This window comes from Parasteatoda tepidariorum, chromosome 8, assembly GCF_982258835.1.
Source record: "Parasteatoda tepidariorum strain Cologne lab strain chromosome 8, Ptep-v5.0, whole genome shotgun sequence".
NCBI lineage: Eukaryota > Metazoa > Arthropoda > Arachnida > Araneae > Theridiidae > Parasteatoda > Parasteatoda tepidariorum.
The window spans coordinates 108,593,808-108,612,705 of NC_141762.1; the positions used below are offsets into that span (position 1 = coordinate 108,593,808).

At 31.0% G+C, this 18,898-nt stretch overlaps 1 protein-coding gene across 2 annotated transcripts; it reads right to left on the reverse strand.

The window, feature by feature from the left end:
- Positions 1-7,357: 7,357 nt before the first annotated feature.
- On the reverse strand, positions 7,358-18,839 carry Ntmt (N-terminal methyltransferase). 2 transcript variants are annotated; one of them, XM_016070384.4, is made up of 3 exons: positions 18,539-18,839; positions 14,441-14,630; positions 7,358-9,312 (listed from the first exon to the last, which is right to left on the reverse strand). In XM_016070384.4, exons 1-3 carry the CDS (start codon positions 18,704-18,706, stop codon positions 8,993-8,995), a joined length of 678 nt encoding a protein of 225 aa, XP_015925870.1. In that variant the 5' UTR covers positions 18,707-18,839; the 3' UTR covers positions 7,358-8,992. The 2 variants fall into 2 exon arrangements, with proteins under 2 accessions (XP_015925870.1, XP_042909323.1); XM_043053389.3 differs by lacking the exon at positions 18,539-18,839 and adding an exon at positions 18,214-18,509.
- Positions 18,840-18,898: the final 59 nt, after the last annotated feature.

Consider the following 18,898-nt stretch of genomic DNA (forward strand, 5'->3'; position numbering starts at 1 on the left):
TTGAAATGCCTATTTATTGTAGAATTTTGAGTTCGCTTTGAAAAAATTAGTTTCAAAACAAGTTTATACATTTGCCAACTGCCCAGTAGGGTTGGTGGTCATGTCAGAAAAGTCCTGGGTTTGAATCTCTGGCAGAGGCATGGATATCTATACATATATTTTTCTCTCACGGCGACAAAAAAAAAGCCTCATTACAACTCCCCGAATGACAACGCTAGAAAATCGACCCATGATTGCCGCTAAAAATGTCACATGCCAAATCTACTGAGGTGGCTCAACATATAGCGCTTTTAAAAACGGAAACTGAAATAACCGGAGAGAGCATAAGCTAGGCAGAAGTGAGTAGTCTTTGTCGATAGATCTCTATTTTAGTATTTTGTCGAAAGCGCTTTTTTTCACGAATTTATATAATACGAATTTATTTGACGATTTTTGATTTATATCACGAATTTATTTGTTTTACTAGAATTTATTTTTCTATGCAGGTTTTTCCATTGCGATTCACTTATTTCAATTTTTAATAGACTTAATTATAGCCAAAATTTTAACCTTTTTAAAGAGATATCAGTTTTAGAAATTTTTTATACTATAGCACATTTCTAATAGGCTTAACGAATTACATGTCATTTATTTGAATTCAAATTTATTTTAATGACTTAGTATTTACTAAAAAGATGTAATTTTTTTTTAAAAAAACATAGTTGTTATATGGATTTGAATTCTTAGAATTTTGTGCATTTGCGAAGCAAACCATATAAGATTGCGTAGTCAATTTTCGGGGGTTGGCGAGCGTTAGCGAGCAGGGGGCGCAGCCCACTAGTTCTTTTTATTAGGGGAGTAACGTAAGCCCACTTAATAGAGTGACCCTGAAAGAGTGGTCAACACAACTGTCCTTCGGATATCCAAATGACGAATGTCAATATTTAAGGGTGGTAAAAAAATTATACAGTCGATGCTCGACATTGTAACTCTTGTGTTGTAACATGAGATGATTCTATCGTGCCTTCACAAGAGCAGGAGTAATTATGAGTCAAAAATTCTGAAAATTTCTTGAGTAAAATCATTAATGATGGGATTTAAAAAAAATTTTTTGTTTCTTTATAAATTTAAATCATTGATATTTTCAAAACGTGAAATTCTAAATAAATTATGTATAGTTTCACTTTTTATCTCTAATCACAATTATTATTCTACCAGAAAAAAACATTTAGAAATGAAAGAGATGTCATGGATAAATTCTAGTTCTAATATTTTTTAAATAAAACATACAAGAATTTTTACACATAAATGTGATAGATGTGTTCTTGACACTTCTGGACCATGGATTTCCGGATCGCAGTTAGCAAAAAATACTGAATTTTTCCGGAGCACAATCATAAGAGTCGCGACGGCTCAGAGGAAAGAGCGTTCGTCTTCCAATGAGGTGAACCGGGTTCGAATCTCAGTGATGGCTGGTCGATAGAAATTCCGCATACGGCTTGCACCTACCACAGAGCTGACGTGAGACATCCTCAGTGATAGGCGGATCATGGCTTAGAGTCCCCTTACCATGGGAGGCTCCCGTGGTCTTCCTCTCCATGTAACTCAAATGCGGGCTAGTTCCATCACAAAAGCCCACCACGAAGGCAGATTTCTCTCAACATTTGATCCCGCAGTTCCCTTGTCTTCTGGATCGGGTTCAAAATTGCAAGGATACGTAGTTGAACATTAGTAGTCGTTAACCCAAAAATTGGGTCAGCTGTTCAATGACGGTTATAAAATAAAATGTACCATAAATATATAGCCAAATAAATATTTTAACAAAGCAATGCTTTACTTTAATCGCAATTAGGCAACTACCAGAAAAATTGGTAACAATGCTATTTTTTTTCTATACTAATATGTACAGTGAGCAAAATAAAAAGCGAACTACCCTAAATAACTTTTGATCGAATCTTCACTCAATCTTAATGGTTCGATGGGCATGTAAGGGCGAGTATGCTAATTTATTAGTGCAGACGTTATTTTAAGGTACGAAATCAGACCCTAACCTACTTTCTCTGAATAAACATACCTCTTTTACATGGTTGTTGTTGTTCATTTACGTCGCATTAGAGCTGCACAATGGGCTATTGGCGACAGTCTGGGAAACATCTCTGAGGATGATGCCATCTGAGACATGCCATCACAATTTTGATCCTCCGCAGAGGGGATGGTACCCCCGCTTCGGTAGCCCGACGACCTGCACGCGAAGTCGAGCACTTTATGGTAGAAAAGTTTAACGAGGACCAATACCGCACACCCTCGCTCCCTACTCAGACCAATCCAAGTGGCCACCCACTTGCGCACTGACCGCAGTCAGTGATGTTTGACTTCGGTGATCGGCTGGGAACCGTGTCTTAACGACCAGTCCACTGCAGGACTTGAATTGTAAGGTTTGCAATTTTTGCATCATTTTAAAGATTGCAATTTTAAATGGCAACATACAACATTTTGAGCGAAATCGGTCAAATAGTTCTTGAGAAATAGAATTTCAAAAAATTCAGATTTTAAAAATTCGATTTCCCAGGAACTATTCGACCGATTTTGCTCAAATTTTGTATTTTGCCTTGTAAATTTATGTTCTTTAGAATGGTGCAAAAATTTGTATAACTTACAACTCTGAATTTTTTCGACAATTATTAAATAAAATACGCATACTGATCCAAGTGGTCAAACACCCGCACACTGACCCTTTTTTATATGGATTCGTATTTCTGAGCCCCGAAGTATAGAGGTAGCGGCAATCTGGGAAAAACGGTCCTAATACTAGTTCGGTCAGGAGAGCGGTCCAAAGTTTGGTTCCCCTAATGTTAATTTTACTTTTTATAAATTTCGCCATATATCACGAAATTTTTAAGCAAATTAAAAAAAAACATTTGCACACACGTATAAAATTCATTCATTTAAAGATGATTCCATGCAAAAATATGCATATATTTATGATTTTTTTTTTACAATTTTATTTAATAATAGTCAAAAGAAGTTTGAATTACAAAGTATAAAATTTTTTACATCATCTTAAATAACAAAATATGAGCGAAATCGATCAAACCGTTTCTGAGAAATTCAATTTGGAAAAAGTCGTAATTTTAAAATTGAATTTCTCAGGAACTATTCGAGGAATTTCGTTTAAACTTTGTAGTTTGCCGTATAAAATTACATTCGTTAAAATTATGTGAAATACTTTATACCTTTCGGTTCAAACTTTTCGATTATATTTAAATAAAGTAATAAAATTAATAAGAATTAGTAAATAATCACTAAAAGTTGCTTTTACATAGAAGTATCTGCGACAAAATAAATTTTATAACTGTACGCATAAGCTTTTTAATTCGCTTGCAAATTTTTCGAGATACGGCGAAATACGCAAAAAGTAAAATTAGCATTGAGGGTCCAAACTTTGGAGCTCTCTCCTGACGGAACTACTGGCAACATATTTCTAGATTGCGACTGCACCCTATATTTAGGAGGTGAGAAGTTTGAATCCGCTAAAAATATTACTACTAGTGAATCGGAATTGTATTCTTGTACTGGTAGATACACTACAGTACACCTCCACCAGAATTATATCTGTGATAGAATTCGATGAACGGTTGATCACTAGTTGATTCATTGCTGTTTTGTGAGAAACCAGGAGAGCTGTATTAAGATCACTGAACTTTCGAATGCTGATCGTGAAAGCTGTATTAAGGTCACTCCTGTGCTGCCTTTAGCAGTCGAGAGAATACGTTGCGCGTGATCGAGACTGAGTAGCTACAGCGCGAGGAGATAGAAAATGTCGCAGTCACAAATCAACTGTTCAATGTGGACCATCCATCGAAGCAAGCGTGTTCAGATCGAAGTGGGCGTTACTGCCAAGATAGGCATGTTCACATTGAAGTGGGAGGTTTAGTCCAGGTTGGCATGTTCGAAGGTCACCAATGTGGCGTGTGTTGCTTTCAACTATGTCAACCTTCATCTATGAAAAGGTACCCCATCATAGAATCGAGTTAACATGTCTTATATACTACAGGGATGAAAAACCAAAGGGCAACCAGGGAACCAAAGGGCAAAAAAGCTGAATTTTAAAGCGAGTAAATCTTACGTGATTTATAGCAAAAATATCAGTAACATATTCTCATCCAGTTTCGCTGATGTAGTAATGCTTATATATATATGTAATAACAGGGCTACAACCCTGTTATCAGTGTTGTATTTAGCTTGAAATAATTGCAGTCTTAAAGCCATCATACGTTCTAAACAGGTTTGTAAATAATTGTTTTTTTTTCTTCTTCACATAATTGAATAAAAATTTTGTTTGTAGTAGGGAAAAAGGAACAGTCGTACCAACCTAAAAATTTTAAATTTAAAGTATTCTAAATTTATTTATTTTGGCTTACCAAAATTTTTTTTTTTTGGGGGGGGGGAGATGTAATACAAAAAGTAAATACTTTTGTATTAATAAAAGAATTAAATCTCTTTCGTTTTCATAAAATGTCTTTGTTAAAGAATAAGCGTAGAGAGATTCTATTTTGGGAATTCAAGGCTGAAAACATACCATTGAAATATAAATAGATTTATATTTCAAGGGAAGAGTTATTTTTAGAATCGTTCCCTTTTTCAATTCCATATAAGGAAGCAGAAATGATTTTCCTTAATGCGTAAGGTTACAAGGAATGTACGACAGTGTGCCTTTTTACCTTAAATCTGTGTTGGTATAAAACGTAAGAACGCATAGTTTTACGTGTCCTTTTCATCATGATGTGATCCAAATAAGCTGTTCCGGAATTGTCCGGAGTCTTGTCCACTCCCCCTCCTTTGCAGGAGTGGGGACGTGAACTGTTAGCAATACCAGCCTACATTTAAATAAACCTGTTTAGAACGTCTGATGGCTTATGACTGCAATTATTTCAAGCTAAAGACAACACTGATAACAGGGTTGTAGCCCTGTTATTACATATATATATATACCAATAATCGTTGATAGAAAAACTGCTTTATAGTAACTAATTCAAGAAAAAAACTTACTTCTTACAAGAATCGCAATGAAGGATTTTAAAATCAAGAGAATACAAATAGCGATCTTGGATTTTAAAATCGCGTAAATACGAATCACGATGCATAATTTCTGAATCGCGTGAATACGAATCCAAATTTTTAAACCACGTGTAAATACGAAAATCGATGTTTGATGTAACAACCGCAAAAACGAATCACGACATTGTATTTTAAACTCGCGTGAATACGAATAGCTACATAGATTTTAAAAAAAGCGTAAATACAAATCACGATAATGGATTTTTAAATCTCGTAAATAAGAATTGCTATGTACGATATTGAAATCGCGTGAATAAGAATCACAACCCGCAACTTTTAAATCAGCTTAATACGGAAATCGATGTTTGATATTAAAATGCAGCGACGTCTGGATTAAGAAAATACGAGCTATCAAGCGGAAGGGTAAAAAAAAAAAGCAGAAAATCTTGTTGTCCGCGCGTAAAAGCGGAGAAAACCGCTAAAATAAGTAAAAATGTCGAAGGGTTGGCAGCTACGTAGTTTGAATTTTCTGTTTATATTTGAAAATCAGAAATAAATAATTATTTTATTTCAAAAACTGAATTTTCAGAAAAAGCGGCATTTTTTATTAAAAAAAAAACCCAAAAATTTTAGAGAATCGGAGTTTTTGGATAAAAAGGCTGAAATTCGAGAGACAAACGTGAAAAAAGCGGTTAATCTCATCCCTTATACTAGTGAATAGGAATTGTAATTTCGCAGTGGTAGTCACACTTCAGAGATGAACTCTGTGGCAGAATAGTGGCGACACGACAACACTGTCGCAGAACGATGCTACTGCAGAAAGATTTTTCTTTGAGAATTAAAAAATTTTAGTTTTCTTTTTGAGAAGAAATTTTTGAAATTTTTTTTCTTTTCACCAAAACTATATTCAAAAGATGCCTTTCTCGTGCATCTGAGTGGGGAAAAATAAAATGCTTGTGGTTTTTCTATTATCATTTGAGAATGATGAAAAATAAAATAAAGAATAATAAAGTAAAAAAAAATTTGGTTTTCTCTTCTACAGAAAGTTTTGTTCCATTTTTTTTTTTTTGCAGTTATTACTTTTAATTTCCACATACCTTTGAAAATCCTATATTTCTTACATGATACTATTTATTACTACAGCTGGGTCTCGAAATAGAAGCATGCATTTCGTAAACCTTTTTCGAAGAGTTCGATTTGCATGATTTTGCCGTCAATCTTTTTTTCTGTAGTTACTGCTACGGTTTTCATAGTTTATTTATTTAATTTTTAATGCGATGATTTATAAATGAGAAAAAAGAAATAATTAGTGTCCTTCTCCCCTACAAAATACGAGAATATCGCCCAACAAGGGCGCCCGCAGAATAATATAAAAGGGGGTGCAACCCTCTAACAAACTACTCCCCCCCCCACCAAAAAAAAATTCTTTTTAAATATTCTGTTATTACATTTTGTTTTGCTATTACAAATACTTTCATCTACTAATTTTTTTCAAGATACATTTCTTCATTGTTAACAAGATATTTAAAAAAAAAGTACGAATGTACTTGCAAATTTCGCCACGAGAAACTGTATTGATGGCGCTGTCATAGCTACTGACTTTGAAACACAAATTTTCGTATACTAACGTGTTTGTGCACGTTTAACATTGGTATTTATTGTGTTGATGAAGTTTTACAGTTGTGAAAAATCAGTTTGTGTAATACACCTTTGTTAAACTAAATAACTAATAGAAAATATAATATTATTCATATTTTATTGAATGAAATTTAGAAATATAGCTTAGATATCTGCCAAGTTTGTGCATGCTCAGTGTGCATAAGAAAAGAATCAAGGATGACTCAGAATTCATTGAAAAAGTTATAAACAGATTTGGACAGCAAACAAAACAATTACATTTCTTATTTGATTAAACAAATTTTTTAATTGTTATGTATCAATAATTACTTAATTAATTGTTTTTGAATAAGAATATTTTTAATAAAAAATTTTATAACAAAATTGTTTTTCTGTATCTCTTTAATTGTTTTTTTTATTTTTAAAAAAGCCAGGGGGGTGCAATTGCACCTCCTTGCACCCCGCTGCCGTCGCCCTTGTCGCCCAAGTAACATGTATATTTATTAATATTAAAAGTATCTTGCAGAAAGATATTATTAGTACTAGAGAGGAATGCCGCAGAATGCTAAAAAAAAAATTGCCACAGGGGAGGTGAATAACATTTTTTTTAAATGTCTGGATTTGTTATAAGTTTTTAATAGATGTTCAGATGACCATGTTTTCTTTTCTAGAATGAAATTGTGATATAATTCACAAAATACTATAAATTTTTACATATTTATCTTTGCACACTTTTCAGGCAAACCAAAAATTCACACTCCATTTTCGATACACATATTTCAACATTAAATCATAATTAAAATTTATTTACAATGATGGTAATATAGAAGTCGTCCACACAATATTTAAAGCGAAAAACCAATTTGAAGTAAATTTAATTTGAATAATTTTGCCTCCATTAACAATTTTCACAGCTTGATTATCAGGTCTTGTACATGCATTTGAATTACTTGTACATAGTACAGGGTAAGTTTACTACCATTTAGCAGTACCTTCACAAATTCACCTTTAGGAAAAACGGTAAATAAAATGCAAGTTTTTATTAAATTCAAGTTGAAATTTAACTACAAAATTTTGATACAATTTTCAGTTCACAATTTCACAATAGCGAAATTGTTTTTGAATATATGGGGAAAAATATACAGAAATTTACCAGGTCATAAATGATTTTTATTTGTAGAGAAAATTTTTGAAAATATTGTCTTACTTTACCCTATTTTTGTGTTGATTTTTTAATATAATTTTTAATTTTCACAAATTATGTCTAAATATTCAAAGAATAGGTACCTCTTAAAAAAAAAAAGAAACCTAGACAGACCCCTGATGGTGGTAGACAAAATCATTCTAAATCAAGTTTAATCAATCAATAATAAAATGTTAAAGCATTAAATTTACTACAGGGTATCTGCTACATTTTAGATTTTCAAATTCACGATTTTTTATGACTTTCCATAACTAATTCCAAGAATTTTTCATGACATAACAAAGTTACTATTTTTTCGACAAAAACACAATAATAAATTTAAAAAAAAAACATTATAATAGCATTAATTGAAATGATAATTATAACCAAAACTTATACTCTGCCTCTTCATATTTATAGATATTAAATTTAAAAAAACTGAGTAAAGAAAGAGTTGAAGTAATAAAATAGCTGAAATAAAAGCAAATACTTTTTTTTCTCTTTTTTCTGCAGAATTATACTCTAAAGATACTTTTCATGTTCATCTGAAAGGAAAGAAATACTTCTGATTTTTTCGTTCTCATTTCGGAATAAAAAAAATTCACCTATGACTGGCATGCTTCAGCAAGAATTTTTTATTGATAAAATAAAAATAATAAATTATAAATAAAAAAAACTTCAGAAATCACAGAAGTTTAAAAGATAATTCCCTCCAGAAATGATGTTCCTTCTTTCATTTTTTTGAAAGAACACCATAACTTTTAAATAACGTGATAAAAACATTTTATATTTTTATAAAATATGACTGTGAGGGGGAATTTTATTACAAATTCAGATATTCGAAATACCATGAAATCGGGAGGGGGTAAATTCCATCTTAAAAATTAGATTTTTGGCAACCTAAATCCATGACTTTCCATGATTTTTTAAAAAAAAAAATAGTTAAAATCATGACAAATTTTGTTCAATACTGAAATCCATGACTTTTCATGACTTTCCAGGTGCGCGGATACCCTGTTACTACCACTTTAAGTATGCAAAAAAAAAAAATCCTGATAAATCAGAATTTCAAGATATTAAAGAAATAAAAAAAATGCAAATTGGATACTTCTTACTATAACAATTCTGTATATAATTGAATTAAGCATTACAATATTATCTAAGAGCGAACATTTTCACTTCATATAAGACTTTGGGAAACTTGACCTGTTTCCTTTCCAATAAAATTTTAACACCAGCATCACTAAACAATTGTCTTAGGTTCTGAGCCGGACGGGTGACTGAACCGTCTAAATGATCAGTGTCAACATCGCAGGAGGAGACATTATCTTTTATCACAATAATTCCATTCTTTTTCAGTCCTCTCTGACACCTCTTCAGGAAAGATATTAAATCATCATCAGTCAAATGTCCAATCACCCACTGAATCCATATAACATCATAATAATTTTCATCCGGCACAAAGTCTTGAAGACCTGAAATAAAAGAATTTTTCTTTAAACAAAAATTATAAGACACTTTGTGTAATACCCAAATTTATCAACAAAAAATAAGCACCTTTTAAGCACTTTTTAAGAACTCAAAATATTTTTCAAGCACAATTTTAAATATATTCAATATTGAGTGAAGCATTCAATTTTTTAAATTTATAATTACTTTACACAATTATGTAAACAAAAATTTTATTCAAAATTATAACAGGGTGCGTAGCCAAATCTTTGAATCAAAAATAAGCACTTTTTAAAAACTTTTCAAGCACTTTACAAAAATTTTCAAGCACTCAAAAAATTCATATTGAATCAATGATATTATTGAAAACAAATTTTTGATGAACAGTTTCAGCATTAAAAAAACCCCAAAAAAGAAACGGACGTAAATCGAAACAATCAGTACTTTCCCACCTCACCGAGTGAATTCAACTTGACTCTGAGCTTAGAACAAAAGTACCCTTACCCCCTACATCAAAAAAATGTTAGAAGTAAAATAAAATAAACAAGAATAAAATTAAAATAAATTAAAAAGAAAAACATTTAATAAGGATATGACTCTATCCGAATTGGAGCACTCGGGTTTCAGTTTCGAGTGTGCGCGCATGCGCTAGTCATAACGTGGGTACAACATGAAGTCCATGTGAATGATTACGTAGCAAACACCCCATTTTTCGTGAAATGCAGGGGATCCGCCAGATATCACTGAAGGGAAAAAAAATATTTGTGAAAAAAAAAGGACTTTTTAAAAACGCCAGCTGAAAAAAGCACCTTTAAAAGCTTTTAAAAATGAGATCCCCCCAAAAGACCCTTTAAGTACTTTTTACAAACGCTACGCACCCTGTATAAATAATTAATTTAACTATTATTTAAAAAGATTATCTCTCCCGCAAAAATGCAGCAGAGATTCTCATGAATCCAGCTCAGTATTTGAACCCACGAGTACTTCATAAAATGATTGGAGCTTTCATACGCTACAGACCGATGGTATGTGGAAATAGATTGCGGTTGAGTGAATTATGAAAACGTTGGATAGAACAATGTGAAAACCACGCTTTTTGAGTAATTTGAAGCAAAAATTGATATGGTCAAGAAAAAAATCTCATTTTGGGAAAAGGGGAAATTAAGTACTTTTTGAAAACACCCAATGAAAAAAGTACCTTTAAGGGCTTTTAAAAAACGAAACCCAAAAATAAGCACTTTTTGAAAACACTACGCACCCTGTAATAGTAAAAAAACCAAAATATAAAAACAATTAACCCCTTCCACATACGAAAATGTCTGGGAGACGTCATTTGCTTCTTATGTCAAAACAATAATTGACGTGTCTCAGACGTCTTCACAGAGATGCAAACTTACTCCAGACAGCAAAATTAATATTTTAAAGTGATAGTTTATCAATAAGGGTCGCCACTCAAATCTGGTAAAAAAATTCCCTGTGTTTTCCCTGCACATGTTATACGCAATATATTAAGAGGAAACAACAATTACTGTGCTCTTGTGTGAGCTATATTGGGCTAACTACATTTATTAGTTTCAATTGCAGGAAAAATAGCTGAACATACTTAAATGATGCTATAGTAAATGAAATAGTTTAGAATAGCTGAAATATCATGGTTAAATATCCCATAGATTACGCTCTGAGTGGTCACCATTTTTTAAAAGATAAAAATAAAAAAACAAAATTCCCTGTATCTTCCTAGTTTGTAAAGAAAGAATCAAACTTCCCTGCATTTTCCCTGTTATTTTAGGTGATTTTTAAATTCCCTGTATTTTCCAGGTTTTCCCTGTGGAGTGGCAACCCTGTCAATTGTGATTCTTGGTTTAATAAATTCAATTTAGTAGATTTTTATCCATCACTATTTGTAAATAATTCATAGGCTAAATGATATAATAATAAAATAGTACTATTTCAAACCTAAGCAACACAACTTCTGAAAATCTTTCACCAAACTGAAATTTGAAAACAAACTTCGCCCTTATTTAAAGCGCAGAAAAAAAAAAAAAAAAAAGGAAAGCAAAAAATTCTTTTCTCCTCTTCTCCTGGACTTTTTACAAAACCATTGGGGTACAGAGACAGAGCAATTTCTAGACATTTGTTGTGCTCTCTCAATAGAAAAGGTCTTGTGTTTTTATGACTTCCGGAGATGGTACCTCCTGAAGACCTCAACTTTGGTTGCTGTTTTTAATATTTTTTCATTGCTTTCTACTTTAAAATTTTCGATTGGCTTAAATTTTCTTATGGAATTTCTGCTGCATTGCACAACTTTCCTTTGGAATTGTAGTATTTAACTGCTTTACACACAGGGTGCGTAGTCAAATCTTTCAACAAAAAATAAGCACCTTTAAAGTATTTTTTATAAGCACTATATACATTATCAAAATATAAAATAATTTTTAAAGACTTTACATGATCACGATAAAATAACTAGTTTCTGACAAATAACTTTTTTCTTCATCACATTAGCCATTGTGAAATGATCAAGATATTTTTCGGTTCGTTTTCAGAGGGTGGAAAATGAAGCCTGGAATTGAGAATATCCTTCAGAGCTCATTCTAGGCAGGGTTAACAGGGCGCAGCACCCTGTTGCCCTTTTAATCAAAATCATCCACCCTGTTGCCCCTGAAGTAAATTAGTGCCCTGATGTAATAGACTCCATACCCTTTCTTTCCTCAACCATTCTTTAGTTTTTCCCCAAACTCTACAATGGATTTCTTAAACTTTTGTTATTTTTAACTCTTTTTATTTAGTTTGTCATTGCTGTCAATACATAGATTTATATGGGAAAGGAAAGATAGCCATGAAACCCCCTTGTTGCACTTGTCTTTGAAAGTTTGCAGTTACTTCCATTATCATTAAATCATAATTATTATTAATCATTTTAATTACTAAATCATAACTACAGACACCTAAAAACATACATTTATTATTTTATCAATATATGTACGCATTTTAAATAAATTACATGTACTTAGCTAATTAATTTGATAGATATGTTAATTTATTAATAAAAATTAGTAATTAATACAATTGCTTTGCTACTTTTTGTAAAGTAAAAAAAAAAAATTTTTTTTACTAATTGATAATGTTTTTTAATAGAACAAGTAAAGCCTATAGGAAGAAATTATTGCCATTTTAGAATAATAATGCCCTTTTTTTTAAACTTTTGCACCCTGCCCTTTTTTCTGCCTAGAATGAGTTCTGATATCCTTCAAAAAGCAGCAGAGTTGCACATGAGAGCGCTAGAATCTTATCGAACCCAGCACAGTAGAGGCACATGCGGACTCGCAAGTATTCCATCAAACATGTAAAATTATTGGTGCTTTCATACGCTATGGACCGACGGTATACCGAAATAGATCGCTGAACGAATGGCAAAAATGTTGAATAAAACAATGTGAAATGCACACTTTTGCATAATCATCACCAGCAGCATTGGCACGACAGCCCTTTGTGAGCCTGGGCCTTCCTCAGAACCTTTTCCCATTCTGCCCTTCTCCCAGCAATTGATTTCCGGGCTTTTGCATAATATGTGGTAAAATTCGACATGGTAAAGAAAAAAATCTCATTTTCAAAAAGGGAAAATAAAGCACTTTTTAAAAACATGCAATGAAAGAAGCACCTTTAAGGGCTTTTAAAAAACAATTATTGAAAATAAGCACGTTTAAGCACTTTTCAAAAACGTTATGCATCATGATACGAGATTTTTGCTTCCTCTTCTTATTAAATGGAAGGACGTTGATAATTACAGTAACCACTGATACAGAATCTATCAGGGATGTTCTTTTGCATGGTTGCCACTCAAATCTGGAAAAAAATTACCCGTGTTTTCCCCCTATGTATTATACACAATGTATTAAGAGGAAAGAATTATTGTGATCTTGTATCAGCTATATTGGCCTAACTATACTAGTTATAATTGTTGAAAAAACTTGGAGAAAAAAAGGAACAGCTGAACATACTTAAATAATGCTATAGTAAATGAAATAGTTGCCCTTTTAATGGTCACCATTTTTTAGAAAACCAGAATAAAAACTTAAATTCCTTGTATTTTCCCTTTTTGTAAAGAAAAACTCAAAATTCCCTGTAAATTTTGACGATATTTAAATTCTCTGTACTTTCCACGTTTTCCCTATGGAATGGTAACCCTGCTTTGGACAGTGGACCACAAGAATCAGAAACTATCATGTTTACCTTATTTTTTTCATTTCATTTTGAATATAATAAAACAATATTTGAATACCATTTGATGATAAAACAAATTTAAATTTATTTGCAAAGAATCTAAAACATTATTTTTAATCACTTGAAATTGTTCCATTACAATTAGAGTTTTTGTTTGTTGAATATCCATAATGTGCAGTATAAATATTACAATACAGCAAAAAATTCAGATAAAGTTATTTCATCATTGAATAAAATTTCTTTGCAATTTGTTTATTTGTGTCTTTTTCTCTAGGTTTACTAATTTTTGTGTGCGAGTGTGTGCCTATTTTAAACTCCCTCCTCTACAAATCAATTTCAAAATTCGCAAATTTCTCGCATTTCGGAAAAAGCTTTGAATTACGCCATTTAGAATAAAATCCGTTTCACTTTTCTTCCCGGATCTTTCATTATTTTCAACATCTGCCACGTTATCTAGCTTCCCTATTTACCAGTATTGTCCAGAACCCTTTCGAACAACAGAACACAACCACGGAACCCCTTTCAGAACACATTTCTCTGCAACCACGTGTTTATCATAGGTAAGGTTTCTTCATGTAAGACGTTCAAATTTTTTATGTGCTAATGTAAGATGGACAAATACCTTGTAAAGGCAAAATCTTCTATGATGATGCACCCAAAATATTCAATGCTTTAAAAAATAGAAGACGTTAAAAATGTATTATAATTAAAGAAATGATTTTTTCTTTCAAGAGTTTTTGTGTTTTTTTAGTTTTTAGAAATCTCACTTAATTTTTTGAAATCTCACCCTGTTTTTGAGAAAGGGTGAGAAATTCTCACCCATTTTTTTTCTATGATGAAAACACTGATTTTGTTTACTTTCAATAATGTTAGATTGAAAATTGTTTGCTCCCTGTATGCAAAATATATGAGAAATAACAAAGAAATTACCAGAATTAAATTTCCTTGTGACTCTCTTTGCATCTTGGTCTAGATAATCATCAGCAGCATCTAAGAAAGTTTTATTCTGTTCCACCATATCAACATTCTGGAAATGCTTGAGAAGAAAATGTTTTGTCACTCTACCTATGCCACACCCACAATCCAGTGCTTGATTGGTTCCTACTGGATTCTCCTTATCCTATAATAATTAACAAAAGATATTAGTTCCGTAGTTTTCCGAAACTTAAATATTACAATCAAACTCACACAGTATACGTGAATGCGTGAACAGAGTTTACAGAATTTTTTTTTTAACAGGGTTCCCACTAAATTTCAGAAAAAAAATTCACTGACTTTTCCAGGTATATCAGGTAAATTTCAATGAAAATCAATACCATATTTTTTCTATATAACGAAATTTTTCATTAGAAAATTTTAATTCTTTTATTTGTAATGCCAAGTATTAGATTTTCTGTGTAAAATAAATATCATTATCAGGGGTCTGTCCAAACCAAATTTACTACCGTTTAGCGGTACCTTCACAAAATACTTTATCTTAAAATTTTATTTTTGAGTCTCGTAAGAAACGGTAAATTTATATTTTTACCATATTTTTGTTTTGATTTTTTAATATAACTTTTAATTTTCAGAAATTATGTCTAAATTTTCACAAAATAGGTACTTCTCAGAAAAACCTAGACAGACCCCAGATTATATTGAGGAAGGAAGCATTTCAGTTTGTCTAAAATGCGAAATTTTTACAATAATTATTGTAATATATGTTAGAATCATTTAACTTGAATCTCAACCACTGAGTACAGTTACTCACAAATTTTAAGACTGGTTATTTTCCAGGTATAATGAAGGAATTTTCTAGGTTTTTGTAACAAAATTGCAACTTTCCCTGATTTTTGGAGTTGAAATAAAATTCCTTGACAATTCCAGGTTTTCCCTGACCCGTGGGAACCCTGTTTTAATTATGGATGGTGTTTTTTTCCCGTGGCAGAATCGCAGCGACATTGTCGCAAAATGTTACATAGTTCTTGCAAAAAGATTTTTCTGTTGGGAAGTAAAAATTTTTGGTTTCTTTTCTGTGAAAATTTAAACTTAAAATTTGAATTGCACATTTAAATAATCACTTTTTGAAGTGCTCAATTTACGCCGATAGCATAAATTCATTTTGATTGTATTTTTTGCAGTTATTGACATTGATTTCAACGTGGCTTTTAGATTTCCAAATATATTTCAGGCAATATGGGAAATTCGAATTGAAGATTTGATTATTTAGATTTCCAAATATATTTCAACCAATATAGAAAATTCAAATTGTGCATTTGATCATTTAGATTTCAAATATATTTCCGGCAATATAGGAAATTCAAATTGTGCATTTGATCTTTTACTTTTTAAGGCAATGATTCTATTGAAATGTTTTTTTTTTTGGCAGTTATTGCCTTTGATGTTCACATTGTTTTTACCCCTCTCCCAACAAAATGCGAGAATATCCCCTATAATATTAGAATCAAATAAATATTACATATTCAGTTTAAAAAATTATATTGCTTTTTTGTAAACACAGCACAAAATATCTTGCAGACAGATATTAGTGCTTGAAAGTTTTGTCGCAGAAAGCCGGAAAAAATTCTGCCGCAGGAGTGTTTTCAATATAAATGCAAACAACACCAATCTCGATTTCTTGACCTACTCTATTTCTGGTTAGAAAGTATACAGCTGCTTACTACAGCTTATTCCGCAAGGTCATATTCTCAAACAAGTGGCGTGTCTACTTTTTTTGACTGGGGGGTGAGCCAATGCCAAGTCATAACTTTGCTCGATTTAATATTTCAAAATCAGTTGTATTATAATATTGTTATTAAAACTGGTTATTACTTTAAACATTTCATCACATTTATATTTGTTATAGTTGCATAAATTACTTCCATTGTTTATGCCGACTTTGATTTAACTATTACATCCACACCAACAAATTAGTTAACAAAATTTTTTTTATCGATCTAAAACAAATTAAGAAGAAAAAAAGTGCATTAAATTTGAATAAATGAATTTCGTAATTTTACTCCTTTAAATTTCTTAATGTCGAGCAATACATTCTGATCACAATGACATAAAATGGTTTTTCGCTCCTCAAAAATACATTGAATCAAGAATAATTTGTGATTTACGTTTTGATTCAGGCATAGACTTGAATCATGAATATAAATTTTCAGTATACAAAAAAATAGAATTGACTTTATCATATTAATTTAATTTTGATAATAAAGAACAAGATATAAAAAAATAAAACAAATGAAGGACGTAAAATAAATTGATTTTTTGAAATTTAATGACTTTGAATTTTAACAACTTTGAATTAACTTTATCATATTAATTAAGTTATCATAATAAAGGACAAGGAATAAAAAAAAAAAAAAAAAAAAAAATGAAGAAATTAATTTTCCTTTTGAAATGACTTATAATTTCAACAAGTCTTCTGATTTTTTAGGTTTATTCCAAGGTAAAAATTATAAACATATTCAAGTAAAAAAAGATAAATACAATTTCAAACATATAAATATGCAATAATTCAATGAAGTAGAATCAACTTTATCATATTAATTAAATTATGATAAAGGACAAGGGAAGAAGAAAAAAAATGAAGGAATTAATTTTCCTTTTGAAATGACTTATAATTTCAACAAGTCTTCCGATTTTTCGGGTTTATTCTAAGGTAAAACTTATAAATATATACAAAGAAAAAAAATATATACAATTTAAAACATATAAATATGCAGTAAATTAATTACGAAGAATTAACTATATCATACTTTGATGAAGTTTTCATAATAAAGGACAAGGGATGAAAAAAAAAATGAAGAAATTAATTTTCCTTTTTGAATGACTAAAAATTTTAACAAGTCTTCTGATTTCTCTAATTTATTCCAAGGTAAAAATTACGTTCACATAAAAGAAAAAAAATATACATATGCACAAAGTAAAATATATACATACATAATTTAAAGCACATAAACATACAATAATATGATGAAGTATAGCTAACTTTATCACATTAATTTTTAATGATAAAGAACAAGGAATGAATGAAAAAACAAATGAAGAAATTAATTCTTATATTAAATAACTAGATAATTTATAAATTTAAAAACAATTTCCATGTTACAATTAATTTAGTTAGGTCGCTCCCCAAAAGTTCGTTTTCTTTCACTGTTTTTTTCTCTATGAATTGTGACAAATGTCATCAAAATCTATTTCCATTAATTTGTCCATGTGAACATGCATTGTTAAAAGATGTATTACCTAGTCTCTTTTTGGTCATAGTTGAACGCATGCATGTTCTTACCCTTCTCAAGGCACTAAAAGACCTTTCAGCTGTTGCTGAAGAGGCTGGAATTATAGAGTTGGCAGGGTTTAGGACAGAATGGATTAATCCACAGATTAAACCAGAGTTTAAACTGTCCTGTCTAAAACCCCTTTATCCAAAACCTTTTCATTCAAATTATGTCACAATTTCAAAAAAAATATTGGGAAGAATAAATGGTTAACTTTTGAACAAGAAACAAAATGAGGATAAGTTTTTGCTTTATTAAAAAGCTAATTATTATTTTCAATATTGCTTTATTTAAACTCATTCAAAAACATAATTTATCAGTATTAAATATTCATATTTATGACAACATGTATTCATGATAACAAAAATCGTAATTTTTTTAAAAAGAGCTTATTAGAATAGCAAATAATTTCTAAAATAATCTGCTACTCCTCACTTGCGAGTTAAACACCCTTTGAATTTGTAATATACCATGGAGCATTTTTTTTAAATAGCTCACATGTAACTGCACAGTTGTAGTCGATCGAAACTCAACATTTCTTCTCTTCTGTTCTCACACGTTCTTTTCCAGAAATCTTCCCATAATTATGAAAATAGAATCACGAAATTGTCATTAATTAGTCACGAAAGAGATATTTATCCTTATTTTAAGTTACAACACTATAACCCAATCTCCATTAGGAGATATTATGCCAGGAGAATTAAGCTCTATTTTATTTTAATTGTTATAACTAAGCAGAGAGGTGAAATAAGCCATTTACTTGAATAAAAACAGAGATAAATCTGGAAGAGGCTTGAACATCAGCTTTCAGTACACTAGTATGCCCACCAAGCATGCCATCTAAAGTTGGAGGTATGTTTTCCCAATAGCTTTTCCCTTTAGCATAGTAATCTGCAGCATCTGCTTGCTCTGTATATGTCACAGACATTCCTTTCGATTGATCAATGCTTCCACTGTTGATGAAACTTTCTTTATTTTCTTTTCATAAATATATTTTTGGGTCGCTAGCGGCTTTCCTTATTTACCTTTTTGAGTTGATCAATGACACGTTATCAGCGGCTTATTTTTGGACATTTTAAGACTGAAAATAATAAGATTTAGCAACCTGAAAATTTACTGA

Coding starts and splice junctions, on each gene's coding strand:
- Ntmt (XM_016070384.4), bottom strand. CDS start 18,706: ATGTCTGTGACATATACAGAGCAAGCAGATGCTGCAGATTACTATGCT. Junction 14,631..18,538: donor TTATCTCTGTTTTTATTCAA/GTAAATGGCTTA, acceptor TAATTATTATAG/GATAAGGAGAATCCAGTAGG. Junction 9,313..14,440: donor CACAAGGAAATTTAATTCTG/GTAATTTCTTTG, acceptor CTTTTATTTCAG/GTCTTCAAGACTTTGTGCCG.